The sequence below is a fragment of the Agelaius tricolor genome, unplaced genomic scaffold, assembly GCF_023055355.1.
Source record: "Agelaius tricolor isolate 1412-34295 unplaced genomic scaffold, bAgeTri1.0.p SCAF_29, whole genome shotgun sequence".
Classification (NCBI taxonomy): Eukaryota; Metazoa; Chordata; class Aves; order Passeriformes; family Icteridae; genus Agelaius; species Agelaius tricolor.
The window spans coordinates 7,475,674-7,497,343 of NW_027269289.1; the positions used below are offsets into that span (position 1 = coordinate 7,475,674).

Consider the following 21,670-nt stretch of genomic DNA (forward strand, 5'->3'; position numbering starts at 1 on the left):
GATGGGCAATGGATGCGGCTGGGCTGGCGGCTCCTGGAGCCGCAGCAGCCTCAGGGTGAGCTGTCCCTGTCCCTGTGCAGAATGTGCGATCCCGGGATGGGTTTGTACCGGGAATGGCCATCTGGGGATGGGTTTGTACCGGGAATGGCCATCCCGGGATGGGTTTGTACCGGGAATGGCCATCCCGGGATGGGTTTGTACCAGGAATGGCCATCCCGGGCTGGGTTTGTACCGGGAATGTACCGGGAATGGCCATCTGGGGATGGGTTTGTACCGGGAATGTACCGGGAATGGCCATCCGGGGATGGGTTTGTACCGGGAATGGCCATCCCGGGATGGGTTTGTACCGGGAATGGCCATCCCGGGCAGCGCAGCTCCGCGGTGCTCGGGCTCCCTGTGGTGGCCGACTGCTTCCATCGCTGCCGCCTCGCAGAGAGCCGGGAAGCCTCTCAGGAGATTGCAACAGGAAAATAGCCCGAGTCTGGCATAAAAATCGGGACGAGCCTCAGGCTGGACATCGGCAGGAATTGCTCCGTGGAAAGGTTGAACCATGGGCAGGGGCTGCCCGGGGGGTTTGAGGTGCCCGTCCCTGGATGTGCCCGGGATGGCCCGGACGTGGCGCCAGAGCTCTGGGCTGGGGACAAGGTGGGGACGGCCACAGGGAGCGCTCGGTGCTGCCGGAGCCCCTTCCCAGCCGGGATAACCCCGGGATTCGGCACGGACCTGCCGCTTTCCCGCCAAACTACCGGCTCATTTGCATAACCGCGCCCATTTAATTTAAATAGCGCGACCGTTCTTATTTGCATAACCCCCGCCTTTCATTTGCATCGCCACGCCCACCCTCGGGTGCCGCGTCCGGCGCGTTCCCCTGGCAACGGCGCCGCGGGTTCGAGCTCGGCCCCGGCGGCTCCCGCTGCCCCTCGGTGTCCCCTCGGTGTCCCGTCAGTGTCCTTTCGGTGTCCCCTCTGTGTCCCCTCTGTGTCCCGTCTGTGTCCCCTCTCTGTCCCCCCGGTGTCCCCCGGCCATGCTGCGCGACAAGGACACCGAGGCGGATTTCCAGCGCTTCCTGCGCCGCGTGGACGATGTCAGTGAGTGGCCGGAGGGGCGCGGGGACAGCGCGGGGACACCGCGGGGACAGCGCGGGGACAGCCCGAGGACAGCGGGGGACACCGAGGGGACAGCCAGGGAAGGGGAGCCAGGAGCGGGGCCGAGGACGGCGGAACATCGGTGGGAAAGGGGCAGATCCCCGCTGTGCCCCGGCCGGTTCGGTTTGTTCGGTGTTTGCCGGACGCCCGGAGGGGCTATCGCCTTTATTTGGGACGCTGGGAGCCGCTTCCTTCTGTGCATTTCGGTAATGGTGACAGAAACTGCAGGGGGCTCCCGAAAGTGACAGAAACTGCAGGTTTCTGTCCTGAAAGTGACGGCAAATCCACCCTGGGAAAGTTTCTGTTTATTCCAAGTGCCGCTTGTTTCTGTGGATTTCATTATTGTTTGCAGAAACTGCAGGTTTCTGTCCTTAAAGTGACACGAAATCCACCCTGGGAAAGTTTCTGTTCATTCAAAGTGCCCAAGGCCACGCTGGAGCATCCCGGCCTATGGGAGGGGTCCCTTCCCATGGGACTGGGTGGGTTTTAGGGTCTTTTGCACCCCAAACCACCCTGGGATTCAGTGGTTTTATGGTAAAAGCCATCCTGGTCAGCTCTGCCTTCAGAGCAGGTGCCACCTGAACTCCCGGTGCTTCCACGTTTGAAGTCCTATGTGTACATTTATTTTATCTGGGATTTTTCTGTGATTTTTTAGCCAATTTGCTGCAAGACCTGAAGTCCCCGGACTCAGCAGTGCAGGAAAAAGCCATTGCTGAGACAGAGAAAAGGCTCCGAGAGCAAGGGGCCAGCAGGGAGGAGGAGGAGGAGGAGGAGGAGTGCAGGACCACGGTGAACAGAACACTCATCAACACTTCTGTAAGGGCTTTTCCCTCTGGAATTAAGGCTGGGCTCAGTCCGGGTTAAAGACACAGATGGGAACTTCCCAGGACTGCCAGAATTTATCAAATCTTTACCATTTTTTGTTTAAATGTCAAACATGGTGCTCCTGCTGTCAGGCTGGGGGTTTCAGACATTCCTGATGCTGCTGTGGCTTTGTGCAGCCCAGCCAAGTGTCCCTGTGCTGCTGGGGCTTTTCCCAAACCATTTGTGGCTTTTCCCAAACCATTTGTGGCTTTTCCCAAACCATTTGAGCTCTGTTTCTGTTCTTCCAGGGCACGCCGAGGGTGCAGGCAGCAGATGCAGGTAGGACACTGCTCCTCTCTAAAACCAAGCTCTAAAACCAGTTCCAGCAGGGATGGAGCTCATGCAAGAGCTGATTCCGCCCCTTTTCCTGGCGTCTGTAACCAAAATTCAGTCACACCCAGGAGCACACTCGAGGTCTCAGCAGCATGGCTGTGTTTTCCACAGGTGGGAGCCTTGTTCTCTTCTGGCTCCTCATCTTTTTACACTTTTTACTGTGAATTTCAACGCAAACCTGTTTGTTTGGCCCCGGGGAGGAGCAAGGCAGGTGTGCAGCTCCTCAGGGGTGGCATCATCCTTGGCTGTGACAGCCTCTCAGCCACTTCCACTTTAATTGCTGAAACAGCCCCTTGGTGCTGGCTTTTATTAAGAAATTACTCAGAAGTACCCTGGGAATTATTGTTTTTTTCGCTATTTTAATGAAGTTTGCTCTTCTTTTTCCCCTCTAAAATGCCACCAACTCTGCTCTTTGGAAGATGGCTTCCTGGCAGCTTTGGAGAAGGATGCCAAGGAACGAGCGCAGAGGAGGAGGAGGAATGAGCAGCTGGCAAACGGTGACTGCTGAGAGCAGCTCCAGAAACCCCTGCCAGGGGCTGGGGGAGGCACAGCTGGGCTCGTCTGAGCCCTGGGACGGGCTCAGGGCTCCTCAGAGCTGCTGCTCCTGGTGCTCTGCACGATCTCAGGTGGTGGAGCTGGTTTGGGATGCAGGGAGGGGAAGGGAACACTCAGTTCTCCCTCTGGAAGGGGAATGGTTGCAGGGAAATAATGGAAATAATGGAAATAATGGAAATAATGGCTGGGCTGGAACCCTGGGGCTGTTCCAGCAGGAGAGCCTGGCTCTGCCTGCTCAGTCCCACTGGGGATGAAATAAATTAAATACTGATGGACATTGTTGCTGTTCTCAATGCACTCTGCTGCTCTCAGCCCTGAAGGAGCAGGGCAACGAAGCCTTCAGGGCAGGAGACTTTGCTCTGGCCATCCAGAGGTACTCAGAGGGGCTGGAGAAGCTGAGGGACAAGCAGGAGCTCTACACAAACAGGGCCCAGGTCAGTGCCAGGGCAGGAGTCACTTCTGGCTGGGTTTTGTGTGGCTGTGCCAGGGTAAAAGCCCAAACCATTGTTCTGTTACACCCCTTGGGTGTGGTGAGCCCCTGCTCCTGCACAGCAAGTGAGGGAAAATCCTTCCAATTCCCAGTTTGATTCAAATACTCTGCATTTTTTATTATTAATAAAAAATAAAATAATAAATATATATTATATTATATATAATATAATAACACTATATAGTAATATTATACTATATACTATGTATTATATATAATATATACTATATAATATATAATATATAATATATACTATATAATATATAATATATAATATATCTGTATTATATATTATATAATATGTATTCTATATTCTATACTATATATTATATATTATAGATAGATATTTTAGATGTATTAGATATATTAGATATTAGATATATTTTAATATATTATATTATAATAATAAGTAAAAATAATGATTTTCCAGGAATGACTTCTATAACTGCAGAGTGAAATATTTGCTTTGCAGTCTCTGTTTGCCTTGTGCACTCTGTATGTTTGTGTGTCATTTAGAATTCTATTCCATTGATTCTAAATTAGAACATCCAGGGAGATGGCAGACGAGTTAAGAATGGAAATTACCCTGCAAAATCAATGGCCAGGCCAATCAGCAGCCTCATTTTATTCTTTTTAATTCGCCAGTGTTTGTGCAACAGTGAGCAGAAATTGCTTAAAGGATTCCAATTCTTCTGCCTGGACTTTTTTTCTGTTTATTTCAGGCCTACCTGAAGCTCCATGAGTATGAGAAAGCCATCAGTGACTGTGAGTGGGCATTAAAGGTAATTCCACAATTGCCATGTAGAAAAGACCCCTAAAATCAGCATTATTTACAGAAATCCATATTTTTGTCTCAAATTAACTGGAAAATAATCACCTTTTGGAAACCCTGCTTTCTGTCCTCACCTCAAGCCTGTGGTTTTTGGTTTTCTGTGGGCAATAATTCAGCATAAAAATATTAGCCACCACTAATAAATGGTATAAACACCCTGATCTTTGCTTTGGGCAGCTCTGCTAATAATCAGAATTTGAATAATTAATAATTAATAATTAGTAATCAGAATGCTAGAAAACATACTGAAAGGCTGAAATGTTCTGAAGACATAACTCATAATAATTTCTGTTTTACCTCAGTGCAATAAGAACTGCCTGAAAGCCTATTTCCTCATGGGGAAGGCTCACCTGGCCCTGCAGCACTTCTCTGAGGTGAGCTGGGTGAATCCTGGGGCCCTGGGCCCACATTTTGTTCTGCTTTGGGGGGTGAGAGGGACAGAGTTCCATGCCATGCCTCAGTTCCTGGTTTCCACTGGAACTCTGATTCTTTGCTCCTTGGGTTTTACTGGAAAATTCCCTTTGAATTTGCAACAGCAGGCAGATGTAGGGACTGAGAATATCTGGCTTTTTTGGGAGTTTTGCCATCTGTGTCCCCATAAATGTTACTTTTCCCATTTATTAAGGGCTGTGGCCCCAGAAACCTTTGGGATCTGACTGGGATATCATTGCTATCACTGATTCCTGTTTCCAGCTGCAACTCAGAGCCCTTTTTGTCCCCCTGCAGTCCAGGCAGTGCTATGAGAAGATGCTGCAGATTGATCCCCAGAAGGAAAACCTCTTTAAAGGTGAGAAATAGATCTTTTCACCTTTGTTATCTGCTGAAGGGGGAGCAGAGCCTCCCTGCCACACTTGGTTTCCCTGTCACCTCCTGCCACTGTGATATTTCATGAAAAATCCATTGGCCAGGATTTCTTCTCCTGGGAAGCTTCAGCTTCTCCCTGTTTTGCTCCTCTGGAATGTGATTTGGAGAATTGTTTACAAAACATGTGAATTGTTTTTAATTAATGGCTAATCCCAGTCCAGCTGTGTTCAGACTCTCTGGGCAGTCATGGGTTTTTAATTATTCATTCCTTTCGGGCTTTCTGATGTCTCCTTTCTTTTTCTTTAGTATAGTTTTAGTATATCATTATCATATAATGTTATATAATGTTATATTATATTATATTATATTATATTATATTATATTATGTTATGTTATGTTATGTTATGTTGTTATGTTATGTTAATGTTAATGTTATGTTATATTAATTATATATAGACATATATTATTATGTCTATATATAATTAATATAACATAACACTAACATAACATAATAACATTATATTATATTACATCACATTACATTATATTCTATCATATTAATTATATAATGTATAATTACATATTATATATAAGATATTTTTATAGAAAAATATAATATAATTATAATTATAATGTAATATAATTATTATAATATAATTAATATAATATAATATAACATAATATAACATGATATAATTACTATAATATAATTAATATATATAATAATTAATAGAATATAATAATATATAAGCCTTCTGAGAACTTAAAGCCAATTCTCTTCTCTCCCCTGCTGCTGGGGACCCTCCCGTCCCCCGTCCCCCTCTCAGAGTGCGTGGCCGAGGCCAGGCTGGAGGAGCAGAGGCTGAGGGAGGAGCAGAGAGCGCAGAGGGAGCTCCAGGCCGGGAGCGTGGCTGCTCTGCCCATCCAGGAGCTGCTGCAGAGGCTCCGCCGCCCTGGCCACGACCTCCCCTACTACACAGGGGCCGTGGTGCTGCTGGCAGGAGCCGTGAGCTCTTGTGAGTCTTTGCTGCAAAATGTTCATTTTGTTAATTGTTGTTGATTCTGGGAGGTGTAAGCCAGGCAGAGGAGGGCAGGGCAGCAGCTTTTAAAGGATATTAGTGGATACAGCCCAGCAACTGTTCCTGGATTTCAAACACAAAACTGGCAGTGGTGGATATTTCAGCTTGGCCACTGGGTGTTTACAGCACCTTTTAGCATCAGACTGATGCTGTAGCTGAGCTGCTGAGAGTCCTTGGGGATTTGGGGTCTCATTTGTCTATAAGTATTTGTAATTCATAAATATTTGTAATATTTGTAATATTTGTTTATAGATATTTGTAATTCTCTGTTAAAGCCCATTGAGTTACAAAGCCAATTTTGTGTTTCAGCCTTCCTGAATAATATAATTAATATAATATAAACAATATAATTAATATAATAACTATAATATAATTAATATAATAACTATAAATAATATAATTAATATAGTGTAATATAATTAATATAATATAATTAATATAATATAATTAATAATTCTTTCACTTGAACCCAACAGCACCGGGCATGAACCAGAGCAATTTTCAGCTTCAGAACCACTCCTCCTTCCCTCCTCCCTGAATTCTCCCCCATTCCCAGGGATGTTTTTCCCCAGAGCTGCTGCTGCTGTGACCTTTTCTTTTAGCACTGCTCAGGAAGAGCAGGAGCCTGCCTGGCTGTGCCCCAGCTGAGTTTGTCTGTGCTCTTGCAGGCACTGGGCAGACACTCTTCAGGACAAACAATGGCTTCAGTATCCTGAGCAACGAGGCTGTCAGAGGGTGAGAGCTCCCCGAGGGCCTCTCCAGCCTGGGGAAATGCAATATTGTTTTCAAGAAACAGAACCAGCCCTTGAAATGCAGCTGGACCGATCAGAGGAGGATGAAATGCCAGATTTGAGTGTGTGAATGGAGGCACTTGTACCTGCCTGTGGCACAGACAGTGCTCCCTCAGATGCAGGAGGAGAAGCCCTGGGTTGCTGGTGGTGTCTGCTCTGGCTGGGCACTTCTCCCATCCCTGGTGCTGAGAGCAGCTGTGCAGGAAAATCTGAGTGGGAAAGAACATGTGAAGGCTCAGGGGGCACCCCTGGGGCTGGGCTTGGGCACCAGGGAATATTTGGGTGCTCCTGGCACTTTTTAGGTTCCATATTTTGGGTTTTTTTAGTTCATCCATATTTTGGGTGGGGGCTGCAGACAGACCTGAGGGGTGAACCATGTACAAATCCCCATTCCCTGGATATTTCCCGTGGTTTGAGCCACCCTTTGCTCTGTCCACAAGCTGACTTTTCCCATCCAGGGCCTTCTGTGCAGAGAGCAAAAGCCCTGCTGAGGTGGAGCTCTGTGTTTCCCTTCTGCTGCTGTGGCAAGCTGCCTGTGCTGGCAATGGTAAAGGCCTGGAATCCCCCTCATCCCTGTTAATTAATGTGGGATTCATTTGGCATTTCTGGGCTGGGGCTGGGGCTGGGCATGGCCACCCCTCTCCCAGAGCACCTGCATCCATCCAGGCGTGGTTGGAACCCAAGTTTTGCAGGTCAGAGGAGGCGTTGGGTGCAGGATGGAATTTCCACTCTCTGAACATTTCCAATCCACCCAAGGGGTGGGCAGTAAATTCCCTGGGATTTTTGCTGCTCCTAAGATAATACCCCTTGCAGAGTTTTCTCTGTTTTAAGCAGTTACACCTGCAAAAAGCAGAGTTTTACAGAAGAGAAGGCTGAATTTATTTAGAATTATCAATCCACAGCGCTTGGGCAGGTACCTGCCTCTGTTTTTAGGGAATACCCACGTGGGTGAGAGATGGGCTGGGGTGGGCGCTAAAGTGGAAATGCAGAACATTGTGTTGGCTTGTGGGGTTCAGCTGATGCCAAATAAAATATTCATGCAGAAAAAAATAAAATAAATGAAACGAGGAGGCCAATGAGGGACATTGCAGAGATTTTCTGTCCCTTTCCAGAGGAAAACCAGCGTGTGCTGCTGGCCCAGGCCGAGGTGGGTGCCCAGCTGCCGGAGCTGCTGTGCTGTGGCACAGCCCAGATCCAGAGGGAGGCCCTGGCACTGATCTCCCTCTACTCTGAGCACGAGGGGGGCCGGAGGCTGCTGGGCAGGCAGGACCTGAGCAGGTGAGAGCAGCAGGGAAAGCTCCAGGCAGGGCTCAGAGCTGGCCCAGCTCAGGGGAACAAAGGGAACTCAGGGTGCCCTCATGGCTCTGCACAGCTCCTCAAAGGCTGGGCTCGGTCTGCAGGGCCTGACAGAGCCTCGAGCTGCACCGAGGGAAATACAGGCTGGGTGTTGGGGAAAAGTTGTTTACAGAGAGGGAGATAAAGTTCTGGAATGTTCTGCCCGGGGAGGTGGTGGAGTGCCCATCCCTGGGGGTGTTTAACAAAGCCTGGATGTAGCACTGGGGGCCAGGGTTTAGTGAGGTGCTGGAGCTGATGATCTTTGGGATTTGATGATCTTTGAGGTCTCTTCCAACCCAGTGATTCTGTGAATTCTCTGAATTCTGTGACTTCTGTGAATTTGGGGGGATTTTAGGAATGCCCAGGGAATGGGAATGGTGGAGTCACCATCCCTGGGGGTGTTTAACAAAGCCTGGACGTGGCACTGGAGGCCAGGGTTGAGTTGATGTTTTGGGGCTGGGTTGGACTCTGTGATCTTCAAGGTCTCTCCCAACCTGGTCATTCTGTGAATTCTCTGAATTCTGTGACTTCTGTGAATTTGGAGGAATTTTGGGAATTTCCAGGGATCAGGGAGGTGGTGGAGTCCCCATCCCTGGGGGTGTTTAACAAAGCCTGGATGTGGCACTGGGGGCCAGGGTTTAGGTGAGGTTTTCTTGGGGCTGGGTTGGATTTGATGATCTTTGAGGTCTCTCCCAACCTGGTCATTCTGTGAATTCTGTGAATTCTGTGAATTCTGTGAATTCCTGAGGGGACCCAGTGGCACTGAGGCTTCTGCCCCTTGGGGACAGGCCTGGCCTGGCAGAAGTGGGAGTTGGATGTTCTGATGTCCGAAATAAAGGATTTTAAATGAGTTCCTGTAATTTGGAGTCCCCTCCTCCAAACCCCTGTAGCTCTCAGGCAGAGCTCGCCCTGGTGCCTCTAAAATCTCCTGGATTGCAGCTGAGCCTCTCCTCATTTAAAAATTGGGATTCTGGGGTTATTTAGTGTTGCCATGGCTCACTGAGTGGGGAGGAAAGCCCATTGCCTTTGTCCCTTGTCCTGCTGCTTCCTCCCCCTGAGAAATGTCCATTTACTGCTTTGGAGCAATAATGGGTGCTCATTGTCCATTTTCCTGGGGAGGAAAGGTGAAAGGAATGAGCCACATCTCAGAGGGTGCTTAAAAAGGCAGATTTAACTGTGGCTTCAAATACCAACAACCTAAAAAAATCCAATTTTGATCTTTAATGATTAAACCAAGGCTGACACCAATTTTTGGTTGGTTTTTTTTCTATATTATTTTAACACCAGATGGCTGCAGATTTTGATGGCATTTGTCAAGTGCACTGATGCAAGGGCTGATAGTGCCATGAACATCCTGTCTGACTTAAGTGGGGAGGAAAGGTAATTTATTTAAATTCCTCATTCATTTCTCTGAAGCTGTGTGAAATGAGCCAGGGACAGGCTGTTGGCCACCTCTGCTGTGAGCTTACTGAGAGGTTTCCATTGCTCCTCTCTTGCTTTTAGCTGTGTTTTTTGACTAAAACTTTGGTTCTTTATCCCCCAACAGGTTCCAAGCCCAGTGTCGGGCCACGCTCTCCACGGCTGTTTCACCTTTATTCACCCAGCTGCAGGTAGGGGAGATCTGATTTTGTATTTCCAGTTTGTTCTTGTGTGTGCTGGGCAAAGGGATTTTTTCCAAAAAATATGACTGTGACACCTTGGGCAGCTGGGGCTCACCAGAGAGCGCCTGGAGTGCCAGAGGGTGGCACACACACCCAGAGGTGCTGTTTGCTGGTGGTTTGGGCTGATTCTGCTTTGAAAATAAAGTGAAAATGAGGGAAATCCCCAAATTTTGGGCAGCTGGGGTTGATCAGAGAGCTCCTGGAGGGCCATTCCCCATGGCCAGAGGGGTGACACACACACAGTGCTCTTTGGGGCTGATCCTGCCTTGAAGACAAACTGAAAATGAGGGAAATCTGCAAACTTTGGGCAGCTGGGGTTCACCAGAGAGCTCCTGGAGTGCCAGAGGGTGGCACACACACCCAGAGGTGCTGTTTGCTGGTGGTTTGGGCTGATTCTGCCTTAAAGATGAAGTGAAAATGCAGGAAATCTTCAAGCTTTGGGCACCTAGGGTTTATCAGAGAGCTCCTGGAGTGCCAGAGGGTGGCACACACACCCAGATGTGCTGTTTGGGGCTGATCCTGCCTTGAAGATAAACAGAAAATGAGGGAAATCTGCAAACTTTGGGCAGCTGGGGCTCACCAGAGAGCTCCTGGAGTGCCACTGCCCATGACCAGAGGGGTGGCACACCCAGATGTGCTGTTTGCTGGTGCTTTGTGTTTATTTTGCCTTGAAGATAAAGTGAAAATGAGGGAAATCCCCAAAGTCTGGGCAGCTGGGGTTTACCAGAGAGCCCCTGGAGTGCCACAGGGGTGGCACACCCAGAGGTGCTGTTTGCTGGTTTATTGATTGGGCAGTTGTTGTTGATTTTGCCTTGCCTTGCTGTGATTTCTGAATTGCTGTGTCTGCAGGCGTGTGCCAGGCAGGCGTGTGCCAGGCAGGTGTGTGCCAGGCAGGCGTGTGCCAGGCAGGTGCCCTGGGCAGCCCTGGAGTGCCAGGAGGGTGGCACACACACACTCACACACACACACACACTCACACACACACACTCACACACACACACTCACACACACACACACACACACACATGTCCTGTTTGCTGGTTTGTGCTGACTTTGCCTTGCCTTGCTGTGTTTCCAGGTGTGTGCCAGGCAGGCGTGTGCCAGGCAGGTGCCCTGGGCAGCCCTGGCCCGTGCCCTGGCCGTGCTGGGCAGGCTCTGTGCAGATGTTGGGCTGAGGGCACAGCTGGCTCAGAGCAGGGAGTGCTGGCAGGCCTGCCTGGAGCTGCTGCTGGTAAAGGGAATCCCCAGCCCTTCCCCTGTCTGTCTGTCTGTCTGTCTGTCTGTCTGCGCCCCTCCCAGCCCTGAGCCCTTCCCTCTGAATGGGGTTTGGGGGAGGTCTCAGAGCTGCCCCCCTCAGCCATGTCCCTTCACAGTGGCCCCGTCCTGCTGGCAGCTTTTTCTACAGCCTCAGGTCAAATAAAGGATTTCCTTGTGGGTCTGTGCTCTTCAGCATAGAAAGTTCCGAATTCTAGTTTTAAATTCTTCAGCACTGAAAGTTTCAAACTCTTCTGCACAGAAAGTTTGAAATTCTTGTTTGAAATTCTTCAGCACTGAGTTTCAAATTCTTCTGCACAGAAAGTTTGAAATTCTTGTTGAAAATTCTTCAGCACCAAGAGTTTAAAATTCTAGTTTTAAATTCTTCAGCACTGAAAGTTTCAAATTCTTCTGCACAGAAAGTTTGAAATTCTTGTTTGAAATTCTTCAGCACATAAAGTTTGAAATTCTTGTTTAAAATTCTTCAGCACAGAAAGTTTGAAATTCTACTTTAAAATTCTTCAGTGCACAAAGTTTAAAATTCTACTTTAAAGTTCTTCAGCAGAGAAAGTTTGAAATTCTTGTTTAAAATTCTTCAGCACAGACAGTTTAAAATTCCAGGATTGTAGCACCTTCCAGAGGAGGCTGTGCTGTGAGCACAGTCCCCAAACCCTGAAGGTTCATGGGGTGGGAAGGATCTTTGTGACACCCCAAACATCCCAGCTTTGGGGTGCAGCTTTGGGGTGCAGCTTTGGGTGCCACACGTGGGTTGGTGTCATGGGGTGGCCTCAGCTCTGCTCCTCCCAGAACTTTTCCTGCCCTGGAGCTGCCCCAGGAAGGGCCTGTCCTGCCCTGGGCGCTGATTCTGCTGCTCTGTGCCAGGATGGGAGCCCTGATGCCAGCCCTGGGTACCAGGACTGTGTGTTTGCAGTCCTGGGGCTGATGATGAACCTGCTGCTTGAATCCAACGGCACCATCCAGGTAAGCACACTCTGGGAATTTAAAAAAAAAAATAAAAATTACAGTGTTGCAGGTTGTTTTTAAGGGTGGGTGATAATTTAAGTAGGCTGGGAAGTGAAAAAAGCTTCAGGATTTTCTCCTCTGCCACCACCTCCAATATATAAAGAGCCATGAGGAAAAACCAGTGTCGAGTGCACAAATGATCTTTCTGTGGTGGTGTCAATGTTTTGTTTGGAATCCCTCTCCAGCTGTGCCGTGTTCTGAGGTCCTGGTTCCACGTTCCCAATTTTCCAAAGCTCAGGATCCCATCAGGAGTTCCCAGGTTGCTGCAGAGCTGCTGACTCCTGCTGTCCCCTGAGCTCCAGGGGATTCCTTTGGCCTTGGACCCATTTCTGCTCCAGCCCTCCCAGCTCAATTTTCCCTGAGATTTCCCTGAGTTTCCCCTATCTTTTCCCTGAATATTCCCTGTGTTTTCTTCTCTATGTTTTCTTTCCTGACTTTCCCCTGAGTATTTTGTGTTTTCTTCCCTGTATTGTTTTCCCTGTGTTTTCCCTGAGTTTCCCCTGTGTTTTCCCTGTGTATTTTTCCCTGAGTATTCCCTGTGTTATTTCCCCTGACTTTCCCCTGACTTTCTCCTGACTTTTCCCTGTATTGTTTCCCCTGAGTTTCCCCTGGGTTTTCCCCATTTTTCCCCTGAGTTTCCCCTGAGTTTTCCCCATTTTCCCCCTGATTTTCCCCTGTGTTTTCCAGGACTTTGCTGTGCCCATCAGTGGCAGGTGCCTGGCTCTGCTCAGCCACCAGGACGGAAGGATTGTCACAGTAAGTCACCCACCAAAGCTGGGTTTGGCTCTCCTGAGCTCTTCAGAGCCAACTTCTGCCCTGTGCAGGAGGCTTTGAAGCCTAAAACATTCCTAATAGCAATAAAGAAATAACAAACCACTTTTATAATCATTTTTATATGGTTTGATGCAGGAGGTTTTCAAGGTTCCCTTGAAATCTGCTTCATAGAAGCTCTTAAAAACCATTTCAGTGTGAAACCCTTTAAAAATCAGCGGAGAAGCAAAGCAGCCAGAGCAGTTTGGGTGTTGAGCTGTTTCCCTTTGCAGTTCTTGTGGGGGATTTAGAGCTGGAACGGGGTGGGACTCAGGGAGAGCAGCTCCTGCAGGCAGGGGCAGATGGGGGCTCTCAGTCCCTTCCTGAGCTCCCAGGAGCTGCTCTGAGCTGTTCCACCTCTCTCAGTGCCTCTGCTCTCTACCAGGAGTTTGTGTTTTTATTTTTTAATGAATGAACACCCAGGGTCCCAGTTTGGGTTCCTCTCTCCCTGTGCTGAAGCTCTGCTGTGCTCAGTTTCCAAAAAAGCCACATCCTGAAGATGTTCTTTGTTAGACTCTGCAATTCTGGGATTTCCTTAATTCCTGTGAATTTCTCCTTCCAGCACTTGAATTACTTCAGTTTTACCATGCAAGAACAAACCAATTAAGCTGCCTGGACTAATAAAAGTTTTGTTTTGCCTCTCTCTCTTTCCCCCTGGCTTAGAGAGCCACTGGAGTGCTGAGCCGTGTCCTGCCTGCGTCCCCCTCAGCCGTGCAGGAGGTGGTGGGAGCAGGAGTGGTGAAGAAAATGCTCAAATTCTTGAAAGTAAATCCAACTTCCTTTATTGCTGCCTGCAGTGTCCCCTGAGCAAATCTACCTCTCCCTGGTTTTATCCTCCTTTCCCTGGAGGCTGTGTCTGCATCCTTGTCCATTGTAACACTGCTCCCGGGGTTCATTTTAAATTTTTTTTAAAATTCTTAATTCTAATTCTTCTTTAATGTTTTTGTTTAATTTTTTATTTTAATTTTTTCTTTAATTGTTCTTAAAATTTTTTCGTTCTTAATTCTAATTATTCTTTAATTTTTTTCTTTAATCTTTTTTCATTTATTTTTTCCTTTCTTCTTAAATTTAAAAAAAATTCTTAATTCTAATTCTTAATTTTTTTCTTTAACTTTTTTCTTTTAATTTTTTCTTTAATTCTTTCTTCTTACATTTTTTTAAAAAAAATCTTAATTCTAATTCTTCTTTAATTTTTTTCTTTAATTTTTTCATTTCTTTTTTTCCTCTAATTCTTTCTTCTTAATTTTTTTTTTAATTCTTAATTCTAATTATTCTTTAATTTTATTTCTTTAATTTTGATGTATATCTGTGCCCAGCAGGTGTTTATGCAGAGCAAGTTAGTCTAGAAAAAAAATCTGTGGCACGGGGCTCTTTGTCAAGGGGACCTGATTTGAAAAGGAATGGCCTGCAGAGACCCAGGGAATGCTGTGTGTTCATTACTGGCAGGAATTAAATGAGATTTCTGTGATTCTCAGCTCATGTTCACCCTGAGATCAATGCCCTGTGAAGGTTTTTATTTAGCTGAGTGTGCCCCTGGGTTTGCTCACTTTGTTCACTCACTGGGTTTTTTGCTCCCTGGGTTTTTTGCTCCCTGGGTTTTTTGCTCCCTGGGTTTTTTGCTCACTTTGTTTGCTCACTTTGTTTGCTCACTTTGTTTGCTCCCTGGGTTTTTTGCTCCCTGGGTTTTTTGCTCACTGGGATTTTTGCTCACTGGGTTTTTTGCTCCCTGGGTTTTTTGCTCTCTGGGTTTTTTGCTCCCTGTGTTTGCCCCTTCAGGCTGGGGGACAGCTCACTTCCAGCTATGCCATAAAGACCCTTTCCGTCTGCACCAAGAGCAGCAAGAGAGCTCAGGAAGAGCTGCTGAAGGGGGATAAAAGTAAGTGAAACTGGTCATTTCCTATTAATATAAGCCCTGATTTCCAGGCCTGGGGGCTGTTTCTCCCTCTCGTCCTGGATTTATCCAGCCCATGTTCAGTGACCTCAGGATTCTGGCCTGAGATGTTGCTGCTGCTCTCAGGTGTCAGAAGCCAAAACTCTGCCATCCTTAGGGGCAGCTCCCAGCTGAGCTTTGGTAGCTCTGGATGCACAGGAAGCTTTTTTTATGTTCATTTTTCCAGCTGTTCCCTCCACAACAACATCTCAGCTTTTTAAATGTTCCTTTTTCCAGCTGTTCTCTCCACAGCAGCATCTCTGCTTTAAGGCAGTTAATAATAAAGCACTGGAATGCTCTTCCCAGGGAGGTGCTGGAATCACCATCTCTGGATGTGTTTAAAAACAGACTGGACATGGCACTGGGTGCTATGGTCTGGTTGAGGTGTGAGGGCACAGGTTGGGCTCGATGATCTTAGAGGTCTCTTCCAACCTCACCATTCTGTGATTCTGTGATTCTGGGATTCTGTGATTCTGTGATTCTGTGATTCTGGGATTCTGTGATTCTGTGATTCTGTGATATGGCACCTTCAGCTCTCTGTGAGAGAGATCTCTGGCCAAGAGGAGCTGAGGCAGCTCCTGGCTGCTGAAACTGCTGTGAAATCTCCTTTTCCCCAGCTTTTCCAGGCAAACAGCACCAGAGTCACAGCTGGAGCAGCTCTGGCTGTGTGTGACAGAGATTTCCCTCCTGCACGGTTCCAGGTGCTGATGGAGCAGCCCTGGCTGTGTCTGACAGAGTTTCCCTCCTTCAGGGTTCCAGGTGCAGCCCTGGCTGTGTCTGACAGAGTTTCCCTCCTTCAGGGTTCCAGGTTCAGCCCTGGCTGTGTCTGACAGAGTTTCCCTCCTTCAGGGTTCCAGGTGCAGCCCTGGCTGTGTCTGACCAAGATTTCCCTCCTGCAGGGTTCCAGGTTCAGCCCTGGCTGTGTCTAACCAAGATTCCCCCTCCTGCAGGGTTCCAGGTGCAGCCCTGGCTGTGTCTGACCGAGATTTCCCTCCTGCAGGGTTCCAGGTACAGCTCTGGCTGTGTCTGACAGAGTTTCCCTCCTGCAGGGTTCCAGGTGCTGCTGGGGCTGTGTCTAACCAAGATTCCCCTCCTGCAGGGTTCCAGGTGCTGATGGTGCAGCCCTGGCTGTGTCTGACCAAGATTCCCCTCCTGCAGGGTTCCAGGTGCAACCCTGGCTGTGTCTGACCAAGATTCCCCTCCTGCAGGGTCTCAGGTGCAGCCCTGGCTGTGTCTGACCAAGATTCCCCTCCTGCAGGGTTCCAGGTACAGCTCTGGCTGTGTCTAACCGAGATTCCCCTCCTGCAGGGTTCCAGGAGCAGCCCTGGCTGTGTCTGACAGAGTTTCCCTCCTGCAGGGTCTCAGGAGCAGCCCTGGCTGTGTCTAACCGAGATTTCCCTCCTGCAGGGTTCCAGGAGCAGCCCTGGCTGTGTCTGACAGAGTTTCCCTCCTGCAGGGCTCCAGGAGCAGCCCTGGCTGTGTCTGACAGAGTTTCCCTCCTGCAGGGCTCCGGGTGCTGCTGGCGCTGCTGCGCTCCGGGGATGAGCTGACCGTGGCCAATGCAGCTTTCTGCCTCAGCCAGTGCCTGCTGCTGCCCGGGGCTGCCTCGGCCCTGCTGGGCTCTGGGGTGGTGCAGCTGCTGCTCAGGCACGCTGGGGGTGATGCTGCCAGGACCTCAGTGCAGCAGAACTCGGCCATTGCCCTGGGCAGGCTCTGTGTGGCTGAGCCAAGGTAAGCCCCAGAACCCCCTTTCTTAATTTCCCATTTCTGTTATTTCCCTTTTTGGTTATTTTGGTGTTATTATTATTCTGTGATTTCTGTTATATTTTTTATTTCCCTATTCTGTTATCCCTGAGAAAGCAACCAGGGGAAGATCTGGAGTTGTTGGGTTAATTTAGATAAACACTCCATGAATTCCATTTCTTTCCCCCGGCCAGAACTCCCCCTTGTGATCTGTCCCCAAATCCCTTTAGGGCTCCTGGGGTGCCAGTTCTGTCCCCACATCTCTCAAGGGGTTCATTGACCTATGCTGGAAGAAATGCTGCTCATTTGGGATATTCAGACCTGTTAGGAGTCTGTAGACCCCAAATGAGCAGTAGAGAAAACATCAGCCCTGAGATTTGTCTGAAACAGCAGAGATAGAAGGGAAACTCTTTCTTTTCTTAGTTTTCTTAATCTGAAATTAACCTATTTGAAGAATGTCATTTATGCGCCTTTCTGAGGGCAATGATAACTAGAAACTCTATTAAGAGTATCTGCATTAACTCTGTTATTGTTATTATTATTATTATTATTAATAATAATAATAATAAAATCTGTTTTATAATGAATAAATTATACTTTATATAAATACATAAATTATATTTTATATAATATATAGAATATTGAATATTTTATATTCAACATTTTATATTGAATATACTGAACTCTTTATAGAATGAAACACCCCTGAAAGCTTGGGCAGAGCAGTGAGAGGTTAAAACTTTAATTTTTAGTCACCAGCTGTCCCCCTGTTGTCTCTGCAGGCACATCCATCAGCTGAGGAAGCTCAATGGCCTGGCCATCCTGAACTCCTCCATGAAATACGTGCAGAGCAGCTGAGCTCCTCAGAGCCCCTTCCCAGTGCCCTTCATCTCGCTGCTCCTGAGTTTTCGTTGCTTTAATAAAATTAATTCAAAGCACATCAGCTTTTCAGTGGCTTTTTGGAGTGGTTTTGGTCCCTCACAGAAGGCAGTGAAGCAAAACCAGGAGGAAGGAGTTGATTTATTATCTCAGCTACCAGATAAAATACTCCCCTGCATTAGGCTGCCTTTGCTTTAATAATTGACATGAATTTAATAAATGGCCATTAGTACAGTGTAGCTTTTTTTGTTGGTTTTGAACACAGGAAACAGAAGCATTTATGACATTTCTGTGAAGAATAAGCACAGGCCAGCCCAGTTTGAGTTTGAAATGGCTCTTCAGCTCCTGTCCTTGGCACCTGAGGGTGTCAGTTCTGGGGGAACCTTTGTCCCCTCAAATTCTCCAGCAGCTTTTCCCAGAGAGAGAGAGAGCAGCTGGATCAGCTTCCCCCTGTGAAAAACACCAACCCTTTGTTTTTAAAATGTTAAAAGTAAAATATTTATAAATTATAAATTTAAATTATAAATTTATAAATTTATATTTATAAATTATAAATGTATAATTAGAGTTATAAGAATATTTGTGAAAAGCCAATCATAAAATACACGTTTTTCCCACCCCTGGAGAGAAGGGATGTCCTAGGATGGAAAGGGTGCGACAGATCACCTCAATTTAATAATCTGGGAGGTTTGGGGTTGCAAACACAGGTAAAAACCCCCACCTGAGGGCTCAGGTGCTCTGCAGGTCACAGGAATTTTCCTTCCTGTGGGAGGGGGAAAAGCTGCAGGGCCCTGCCAGGGAGGGGAGGGCAGGGCTGGGCTGGCACTGGGGTCAGGGAGCTCCTGCTGGACCCTGGCCCAGCCTGGGCAGTGGGGAAAATATTGTTCAATAATGGAGAATATTGTTAAATAATGGGGAATATTGTTAAATAATGGGGAATAGTGCTGAATAATTGGAAATATTGTTCAGTAATGGGGAATATTGTTGACTAATGGAAAATATTGTTCAATAATGAGAATATTGTTAAATAATGGAGAATATTGTTAAATAATGGAGAATAGTGCTGAATAATTGAGAATATTGTTCAGTAATGGGGAATATTGTTGACTAATGGAAAATATTGTTCAATAATGAGAATATTGTTCAATAATGGAGTATATTGTTGAATAATGGAGAATATTGTTGAATAATGGAGAACATTGTTGTTCCCAGCTGTCATTAGGGCCCTTATCTGCCCCTGCTCAGGTGTTCAGTGCCCTCACACAGGCAGGGCAGTGTCAGGATCCTCTCTCAGCCTGGCTGCAGGTTTGTGTGCCTGGCACTGATTCCTGCTGGGTGCTGCCTGCAGGGAATGTTTACAGGTATTTGGGGGCTTTGTGGCTAAAAGAAAGGGTGTAGCTGTGATTGTGCCCCAGAAGCCTCTGGGCTCTCTCTGCTCAGGAAGGTTTGAGTTCTGTGCTGGTTTCACTGTGGTTTCTGGTCCTCCCTGGGATCCAGGCTGATCCCTGTGGATGTTTGTAGTGCCACAAACTGGCAAAAAAAAATCAGAATTATAGAATAGTTCAGTTAAAAATGGCCGACACCATCACCCAGTGCAGCTGTCTGAGCTCTCCAGGGCTGAGCAGAAGTCAGAGTGTGTTCAGGGCATTGTACAAAATCCCCTCTCCAGGGAACCCTTGCAGTGTTTTACCTCCTTTTTGGCTAAAAAAATGCTTCCTAATACCGAGCTTGAACTCAGCATCTCCCCTCCATGTCTCCATGTCCTCCTGGGCAGCTGCAGAGAGCCAGGAGGTCTCCCCTGATCCTGCTTTCCCCTGCTCTGGCTGCCCCCAAGCCCCTCACATCCTCCCCAGGGAGGGTTTCAACCCCTGCCCAGGGCTGCTCTGGTGTTTACAGGCACATTTTCCACCTTTTGGATGCAAACCTGCCCAGCTCTGCTCTTTTGTTCAAAACCCATTGATTCCAATTGGTGCAGGGTTTTTTTTCCTGGACCAGGTTATTGGTTGGTGTCTGGCCTAAGCTCCTATAAAGTGACCCAGCCCTCTGCTGCCCTGCAGAGCGGCACCTGGGAGGCAGCAGTGAGCCCAGGGAGCTGCTGCCAGCTGGGACATCCTTCACTGGGATGGCTCAGGACATGCAGGAAAAATTCCCCCTCTTGGTCCTGCTGGCAGCTGCACTGCTGGAATTGTCTGGTGAGTGCTGGGCTTTGGTTTGCTTTCCAGAACTGCTGCTCTGCTGCTTTTCTGCCTCTCTGGCTCTGCTCTCGCTGCTTTCCTGCCTGTCCTGGGCCAGCCTTAGGGGTTCCTCTCTGGCTGCTTCATGCCTTGGGTGCTTCAGGTGGTGCCGAGTGGCAGCAGCAGAGGAGGAGGGTGGGAATGGGAGTGGGAATAGAACTGGGAATGGGAATGGGGCTGGGACTGAGAATGGGATTGGGAATTGGAATAGGGCTTGGAATGGGACTGGGAATTGTAATGGGAATGGGAGTGGGAACGGGACTGGGAATCGCAATGGGAATATGGAACTGGGATTGGGACTGGGAATGGGGCTGGGAATTTGAATGGGATTGCGAATGGGACTGGGATTAGGACCAGGAATGGCACTGGGACTGGCACTGGGACTGGCACTGGCAGTGCTGCCCCGTTCAGCTGTGCTGAGGTGCTGCTGCAGCAGCTCAGGGCTGACTCCAGCTGACCCCAAGGGCTGTCCTGTGTCCCCAGGTGCCTCCAGGAGTGGCCGTGCTGGCGGTGGGGCGCTGGCCCTGAGCCCTGCTGGAGCAGCCCAGCCCAGCCCCGAGCCCAGCACCGAGGGGGACAGGGCTGAGGGCACCTCCCCGAGCCCAGGAGCTGCTCCCAGCCCTGGCACGAGCAGCAAAGGCAGGAACTCAAGCTCAGCTGTCACAAAGGGCTCAGCACACCCAGCCCAGCTGCCTGCTCCTCACAGCCTCCCTTCTGCACTGTGGATGGAAGCCCCAGCTGCTGAGGGATCCCTTCCATCTCCATTCCAGGCTGGCACCAGTGATGGACAGCAGCCCCTCTCTTTGCCTCTCAGCTGCACCAAGCACCTTCCCCCGGGGAGCAACAGGAGCTCCCAGGAAATGGCAATCCAAGGAGATGCTGCTCCCTGGGCAGGGACAGGGAGCCCTGGGAATCCTCCCTCCCCTGAGAGCCCACAGCCTCCTCTGAGCTCATCCTCATTAACCCAGCTGTGGATTTCCACACCCAGACCTTCCCCAGCTCCCAAAGAAGCAACTCCTGCCCTCTCTCCAGGCATGCCCACCTTTGGGAACGGTGACCTCCTGCCCTGGGATCCTGTCCCAGCAGGGCTCCAGCCTCCTGCTGCCTCTGCTGCTGCTGGGATGCAGCCCATGGGCCTCCACACCCCGAGCACCTCATCCTCACCTCCTGGCTCTGGCTCCCAGCTCCAAGGAGCTTCTGCCCCTCCCGTGCCCCAGGGAGCCTTGGCTGGGATGCTGCAGGTGAGCACAGGGAGAAGGAGCAAACCTGGTTCTCCAGCCCTGTCCCCAGCAGCCAGCTCTGTCCCCAGAATTGATTCTCCTCAAGTGTCCCCAGCAGCCAGCTCTGTCCCCAAAAGGGATTCTCCAGCCCTGTCCCCAGCATCCAGCCCTGTCCCCAAGGCCCCAGCCCTGTCCCCAGCATCCAGCCCTGTCCCCATAACTGATTCTCCAGCCCTGTCCCCAGCATCCAGCCCTGTCCCCAGAATTGATTCTCCAGCCCTGTCCCCAGCATCCAGCCCTGTCCCCAGCCCCTCTGGAGCACCCAGCCACAGGCCCCAGGCAGTTCCCAGCCTTGTCCCCCCCAGCCCCCCTGAGCTGGCAGCTCCTGCCCTGCCCTCGCCCCCGGCCCAGCCTGGCCCAGGGGTGCCCAGGGAGGTGCCAGCAGCCCTGGCACAGGCTCTGGGGCACCAGTTCAGGACAAGCCCTGGTGCGGCTGCTGAGAGCCCCAGCACAGCCAGAGGGGAGCCCCCAGCCCTGCTGCCCTCGTCCCCAGTCCTGTCCTTCGTGCTGCAGAGCACTGAGAGCACAATCTGCCTGCAGCCCATGCAGGATTCCCCTCTGCCCCCTGGATTCCCCAGTTCCAGCCTTGGGGGGCTCCTTTCCATCCAGCAGGTCCTGGCAGCACCCA

At 49.1% G+C, this 21,670-nt stretch overlaps 1 protein-coding gene across 4 annotated transcripts; it reads left to right on the top strand.

Moving 5' to 3' along the window:
- Window positions 1–283: 283 nt before the first annotated feature.
- Window positions 284–17,587, top strand: TTC12 (tetratricopeptide repeat domain 12). 4 transcript variants are annotated; one of them, XM_071449575.1, is made up of 21 exons: window positions 286–1,088; window positions 1,801–1,961; window positions 2,258–2,288; window positions 2,762–2,839; window positions 3,210–3,331; window positions 4,110–4,169; window positions 4,522–4,593; window positions 4,946–5,006; window positions 5,851–6,039; window positions 6,771–6,837; window positions 7,352–7,440; window positions 8,006–8,171; window positions 9,516–9,608; window positions 9,775–9,838; window positions 10,968–11,120; window positions 12,026–12,124; window positions 12,854–12,922; window positions 13,640–13,741; window positions 14,753–14,852; window positions 16,412–16,637; window positions 17,432–17,587. In XM_071449575.1, exons 1-21 carry the CDS (start codon window positions 1,025–1,027, stop codon window positions 17,505–17,507), a joined length of 2,142 nt encoding a protein of 713 aa, XP_071305676.1. In that variant the 5' UTR covers window positions 286–1,024; the 3' UTR covers window positions 17,508–17,587. The 4 variants fall into 4 exon arrangements, with proteins under 4 accessions (XP_071305677.1, XP_071305676.1, XP_071305678.1 ...); XM_071449576.1 differs by lacking the exon at window positions 5,851–6,039 and having other exon boundaries at window positions 284–1,088; XM_071449577.1 differs by lacking the exons at window positions 286–1,088; window positions 3,210–3,331 and having other exon boundaries at window positions 1,858–1,961; window positions 2,762–2,968.
- Window positions 17,588–21,670: the final 4,083 nt, after the last annotated feature.